The sequence below is a fragment of the Octopus bimaculoides genome, chromosome 1 (assembly GCF_001194135.2).
Source record: "Octopus bimaculoides isolate UCB-OBI-ISO-001 chromosome 1, ASM119413v2, whole genome shotgun sequence".
Classification (NCBI taxonomy): domain Eukaryota; kingdom Metazoa; phylum Mollusca; class Cephalopoda; order Octopoda; family Octopodidae; genus Octopus; species Octopus bimaculoides.
The window spans coordinates 86,278,532-86,285,695 of NC_068981.1; the positions used below are offsets into that span (position 1 = coordinate 86,278,532).

Sequence of the window (7,164 nt, forward strand, 5' to 3'; positions counted from 1 at the left end):
GGCACATAAAAGACACCATTTCGAGCGTGGCCGTTTTCGTGCGGGTGACACGTAAAAGCACCCACTACACTCTCTGAGTGGTTGGCGTTAGGAAGGGCATCCAGCTGTAGAAACTCTGCCAAATCAGACTGGAGCCTGGTGTTGCCATCCGGTTTCACCAGTCCTCAGTCAAATCATCCAACCCATGCTAGCATGGAAAGCGGACGTTAAACGATGATGATGATGATGATGAAACATGTACATTCAGTTTGAGAGTTAGTTTTCAAAGATCATATAACTAAAAAATGATGAATTAAAGCAAGACAGACAAATAAATTCGAATTCCTGATTATTTTCAAAATAACTCTAATACAGAAGGAGTGTACTTCTTTGGAAATATAGTAATGAAAGATTAAACCAGTTACATCAAGTGGAAAAGTGCATAAACTGTCATAAATGATAGCCAGTTGAGAAAGCAACCAAATGGCTGCAGATGGACTGCCTTTGATCATAAGTCTACTCAATTAGGACAGACTTGAGGCTGCACAACAAGCCATCACTTGTATAACACATATAATACATAAAACTTCTGCAATGTTATCTATATAACTATTGTAGCTTCAGTAAATTTTAAAGAACAGTTAATAATTAGTCACTTACTTTTCACTCTCTCTCTCAACTTTCACAATAAAGACACAACAGAAAGAAACAGATTTATGTTATCCTAATTGTACAAATTATAATTATTGTGAGCTGAGAAAATTTCTGGATGGAGCAGGCTAGGGCAACAGTTTTTAAATTTCTTGAAAATAGTTTAATAATTGGTTCAAAATTTAATTACTTTCAATCAGTGGATAATTTTAGCACCTAAAATTGGTTTAATTTTAAGAATATAATAGTGTATTATTTACATTATTTACATTTGACGGATATTTGTCCTCATCTTGTTTGTCGTTAACACATTTCAGCTGATGTACTCTCCAGCCTTCATCCTTCCTAAGATATTTTTTCCGATATTATTATTATTATTATTGTTATTCAGGTCACTGTCTGGAATCGAACTTGGAATCTTCCAGGCAGTGACCTGAATAACAATACCAGTAAAATATCTTAGGAATGAGAATCCAGGTTCAAAATTCCCCCAGGGTACCTGATGAAGGCTGGAGAGTACATTAGCTGAAACACTGTGTTAACAACAAACAAGATGAGGACAAATATCTGTCAAATGTAAATAACGTACATAATTCCTCATCTCTCAAATATAGAACTGTATTAACATAATAGTGGTAAAGTGTTCTTGAATTGTTGACATTTCTAATTTGTTTACTAGGAGTCCCTGTAAAACATAGTACACAAAAACATTAAATTGTTTCAGCAATGATATACTGATTGTGAATTCCTAGCATCCACTCAGTGTATTGTCAGTTTCTTGGCTTTCAAAAACCTTGTTTAAAGCTTATACTGCAACATCACATCTTTTGTTTAAACCATACTACAGTGCTGGATCTTGGGTTCTTAAAACAATATAGGAGAAAGGAGATTCAAGAAGTATGTTCAATATATTTTACGCTACTTCAATGGAAATAAATGCGAAGGAATTATTGTTATCACAGGTGACGGTGTTTTTAACACAAGTCTATGAAAAGATTTTATCTCAGACAATTCCACTGCATTATGCCTTCTAAAGGTATGTTATACATTTAGTATGATACACAGATGGTGATTTTAATCCAATGTTGTTTCAATTGCATACACCAAGTTTTTCTGTTTAGGAGTGTTTATATATCAATTTGGGGGTATCAAAAATAACAGGCAAAGGAAACAATTCCATTAATATCAACTAAGTAGTGGCTAATTCGAGTGGTTCGAAAATATGAACTGCTGACTGAATTTTTGCTAAATTCAACACTGGGTTGGCTAGTATTTAGGAAGATGATGAGATATCCATGGGGTTTGAAATGCGTCAATTGAAAATGTGGTAGGTGATAGGATTGAGCTGACAATGGCAAAGATTATTAGTTCTATAACAAATCCATAAAATTAATAGACTTTTAAGTTCGGGAGAAAATAGAATATGTCCACATGATTACAGTGTCACCAGCAGTTATAGTTTTTGAATTGCATTTAATTCTGCAAATTACCTAAAAATCGATGTGCTTATACAATTTGTACACTCCAATCACTGTATATGACAAATATCAGGATTACTTTTCCACCCCTACTTGAGGAGAGGAGAGCAGTAATGATATATACCTAACATGTATATGCATCAAATGAATTCGGGGCTAATGCAGTTTCGCACCTCTCTTTGAAAAATGCATTTTTTTCGAAAAACCTTTTTCAGATTCCTACGTTTTAGATATCGGAGATTACGAATATGCAAAAAAAGAAAAATTATTTCACCCCTTCCCCCACCCATTTCAATTTTTGATTTTGTTTTCCTTTAAAGAGATCGTAGCGAACTGACAAACACATGCAAACAGAAATTAAATACAGACAAAATGATTAAAGTGAAAAGAATTAGTGTTTTACTTGTTTGCCTTAAATAATAATTTAATGTAAATTAAATATACACCATTTCTGTTCCATATTCAAGAGATGAGGAATTATGTGCATTACTTACAGCCGAAACGTTATATTAACAACAAACAAGATGAGGACAAATATCCGTCAAATATAAATAATGTATACACCATTTTATGAGAAATTCGAAAAAGTTCAAAATTTTAAGGGATGGTAGTGAGGTGTGGGGGTGTTAAATTTTTTTTTTTTTTTGCATATTCGTAATCTCGGATATCTAAAACGTAAGAATGCGAAAAAATGCATTTTTTCAAGGAGAGGTGCGAAACTGCATTAGCCCCATGAATTCATTGTTACAACCATGTGCGTGAATTTTTTGTATACATAGATTGAGCCATTCATCAAAAACCACACGTAAAGTTGTGTTTATGTACGTCCGTTATATATCTAAATGATTAGGGGCTAAGCAAACATACACGGGAAGAATGATGGAAATCATCGAACTAGAGACAGGGGAGCTATGCATTAGTTGCCAGTTTCAAGCCGTCGTCTCACCGTAACACAAATTTCGTTTAATGTAGGACGCTGATTTCTAACCATTGTCTTATTTACAGATGTCTTGGCCGGAAATGAATAATTGGGTCAGATCTTCGATACATAAAAATGAGTGACTATGCAAAGGCGTATGAGAGGCAGATATGGATCCCATCGATGACATTTCAGTATGAAATACTTTCGTTCCTTAGAGAGTTATCGAAAGACAAACTACAAACCTTAACAAGATCTTCTGAAGGCTTTCCTTCCAAAGGTTTACAATTTTTCATAACATTAATGAGTTGTGAGTTCGTCATTAAATTTAGTTATTTGCAAAATTTGGGGGGGGGGGCTGAATGCTTTTTCTAACACACACTGGATCATTACATTCACAGTTAAGTAGACAAAACAATGAAATGCTACAGATAAAATTTGAACTGTTAACCTTAACATCGCCATTTATTGATCTCATGAAATAATTCGTTGACATATCGACATATCTAAGCATGTGCTTATATTTCGTAAAGATGTACAAATATTTCAAGATCAGGAATTCACTTGAATCGAATATTAGGTTTAAACGATAGGCGAATAAATAACCTGAAATAAACACGAGGGCAAAATACATAAAACTAAAATTAGGCGAAAATAGTTTTCAAGCCGTGAGAATCCTGTAATTGTTTAAGGTATCTACCCAAAATCATATTATTGCTGATGAATCTACAGGAATTTTGGCTGCTATTTCTAGCAAGTCGAGCAAAAAGCTAGAGATCTGTTTGGCTCGTGAAGAAAACAGTACGTTGATGATGCGAAGGACACTAAGGTCACAGAGTAAAGTAATATCCCATCAAGAAAATTACAATTCTTATAACATTAAAAAAATACGAGAAGATAAAGCAAAACACAAATCAATAAAGAATAAATACAAAGTTCCCAAGGTTATTGTGAGGTAAGCTGTGGTTTATATTCATAGCAACAACATATATAGGTACCTGTAAAATTTCTTGAGCATTTGCAAGAGCTATTTGTTGTTTAACTGTGTCCATAAGTTGATCCCGTTGACTAGAGTCAAAAGGTGCCGACGAAGACCCTAAATCCATATTTCAAAAAGCACGAAAGTGAAAACTCTAAAGAAATTTCTTCCACACAAATGAACACGATCAACCGGAACCGGCACGTGGTGTAGGAATTTAATTCCCGATATAATGAAATGAAGAGATTTCATTGGTTAAAATCAAGTAACGCGCTGTGAAACTATTTGTTGCTACGTAGAGGGGAGAAAATGTTTATTTGCGAAATAGCTGAACCTGACTCACCCTACTATACAATTATTTGGCTTATTATATGAATTTTATGCACGTCTTCTGGTCAACGATAAGTATTACTGGTTCCTCGAATTCTATTAAAAAAAAATATTTATACAGTTGTCCCTGAGAGAAAGAGACAGTAATCCTCCGTTTAACAGCTGCCAGTTCCTATTTTAACGTCGTAAAAAGAAAGCAAACATACTTTTTATTAATTTTTTAGTTTATTTTCATATATACACAACTACTGTCAAGACAAGTATCATTCATAAACAAAACAGTCGAAAGCAACAAGGCCATCAAGGGCTAGTGGGGTGTAGGTGGGAAAAGGAGGTGAAGGGGCAAGTTGACTTTTAGCGTAGAAAAGTGGGTATTGAGTACAAGATGATGGTGAGGATTAAGTGTAGGTATAATGGTGTGATACAGTGAAAGGATAGCATGTATTAGAAAGATGAGAGTGGGAATGATAGAAAGAAAGGTATAGAGAAGGTCAAGCGGTAGATGTAAACTCCACAAGGATCTGTTGGACAAGAAATACAAATGTAGTTATATATTATATCTCCAAGACTCCATCACTACTAACGTTTTAGCATTTGTTTCACCATGCACACATGACTGGACAAGTTCTTTCCCGTGCTGTATGTTACCAATCTGTGTAGTTCCCTGTTATCACTTACATGAGACTTGAGACTCAATATCTTGAGATCAGTCTTTACCATTTCATCCTATCTCTTGTGTCTCCTTCTTCCACAGATTTCATCCACTCTGAATGTCCTACACTTCCCTGTACAATCGACAACCTCCATATGCCCTGCATGCCTGTACAAGTAAAGTTGTAGTGAGGTGTAGAAGCGAAACTGCATTAGCTCAGTAACGAGATAGGTCACAGCATATCAGGCTAAAGCTGCCTAATTGTCAATCAATGATACTTCAGTTACAATCAATCAATTGTACAATTTCAAGAAAAAATTTCCACTATTTTCCTGCCAAAACGTGGTAATAAATATAGAAGTCCTAAAAAGACAGGATTTTTGGTCGCTGCTTGACCTGAGGTTAAGAAGAATCATGTGTCCACCATGAACATGTAATTTTCCTGCCTTTTGCCTCACAAATATGTAGCTAGCCAATTCTTAACCAAACACAACATATTTATATGACTGCTGGTACCATGATACAGCCTCCAGCAGCTAACCATTGTAAATATTGTAAAGTTGTGTATAAATAAATAATCTCAACAAAAATCTAAGATGGACCTGGTTGTACATGGGCCAAATTTAATGCCCATCTAACCAAATTAGTCTTTTCTCTTGTACACTACATCTGATTCTTTTTATACATAGATTGTCTTTTCATCATTCAGGCTCACTTACATAATCCATCCCATGAAACATGCTAGCTTTATTTCTTTCTATGCTTCACAAATCTACATTCAGTGCTTACATGTCACCCTCTTGCAGTATCACCCTTTGTACACAGACATCGTACTTTTCGTCACTCTGAGACAGAAACCTTTTGTTATCAGAAGAGGTAAAAGCTCCTTGAACTTCTTTCAGCTTAATCTTGTCCTGGCCAGTATGCTTTCAGAACACCCACCCCAACTACCAATTAGGTCACCTAAGTGTTACACGCTCTCAACTATTTCTAAGGAGCTGTCAAAGCATTTGTTGTCCTTTTATATCCCATAACTTGGCAGTTTGGCAAATACAGATTAATAATATAAGTACTAAACTGAAATGAGTACTGGTAGTTGATATGATCATCATGAGAAAGCTTTGGAGATGGTGCCTGAGTATGACCTTCATCGAATGACTGAAATAAGTAAAATAAAAGAATATATTAAAAAATGCATTAGGAAATAGATGTATTAAACTTTAATCTGTTAGCTTTTAAAGCAGAAGAGCACCATATGTATGCAGAACATATGCATACACAAATGTTAACCATCATATAACATGTGATTTTGGAAATATACTTTTGCAACCATGGGTAATGTCAGGAAATATGGCATACATACAAATATAATTCAACTTTTGCCAAATTTCTTAGCACTAATATAAAATGATGAAAAGAAAATATATTTATTACTTTAAAAATAAAATGGAATGAAAGAAATTTCTTATTTCTATAACTCATCCCATAACTACTTTGCCATTTACTCCTCCTCCTCCTGTTACCATGTCCACTCGTGTACACTCATCCTGTATCTCTTATGGTATCTCCCTTTGTTTCTCTCGTTTACTCTCTCTATACAAGATGCATTCAAAAAGTATCCAGTTGTATTTTTTCCTACCAAAACCAATGCTGCGTGGGTAAAATCCTTTGGGTGGTAAGTGACACCACCCTTCCTGTTCATACATGAACATTTTTGCACTGGTAAGCAGCTTCTGCTACTGGCTATTATGCCTTGAGTACAGACATGTAGTGTGCACTCATCAGCTTTTCATTTTCATGCAAGATGGCCGAATGCGTCAAGAAGAAACTATAAACCCGTCTCATCACCAATGATGATCGTCTTTATGAAGTCTGGGTTATAGTTTGCTCAGTCCAGCATGTCCTGAGCAATTTCCATGCTGAGTTGCTTCTGCTGCTCCACTAGCACCTGAGGGATGAATTTTGCTGACACCTGCATGCACAAATCCTCCATTAGAATGGAATGCACTGATCCTGTGTTTATTCCCACCTCCTAAGTAATTTCCTGGATTGTTACATGACAATCTTCCATGACTATTCACCGAATCTTCTCAGTCAGCTTCTCATTTCAGCTTGTGGATGGCCTGCCTAAGTGTGCCTCACTCCCCTGAGGTGTGACCATATTTGAAACGGTTGT

General features: G+C 35.4%; 1 protein-coding gene across 1 annotated transcript in view; it reads right to left on the bottom strand.

Moving 5' to 3' along the window:
* LOC106884399 (mitochondrial import inner membrane translocase subunit Tim13-B) overlaps nucleotides 1-4,232 on the bottom strand; it is a 10,447-nt gene extending 6,215 nt beyond the window's left edge. The window contains exon 1 of the mRNA XM_014935765.2: nucleotides 4,026-4,232. Within this exon, the coding sequence (XP_014791251.1) occupies nucleotides 4,026-4,133 (108 nt within the window). The 5' untranslated portion in view covers nucleotides 4,134-4,232. The remainder of the gene's footprint in view (nucleotides 1-4,025) is intronic.
* Between the last annotated feature and the right edge of the window lie 2,932 nt (nucleotides 4,233-7,164).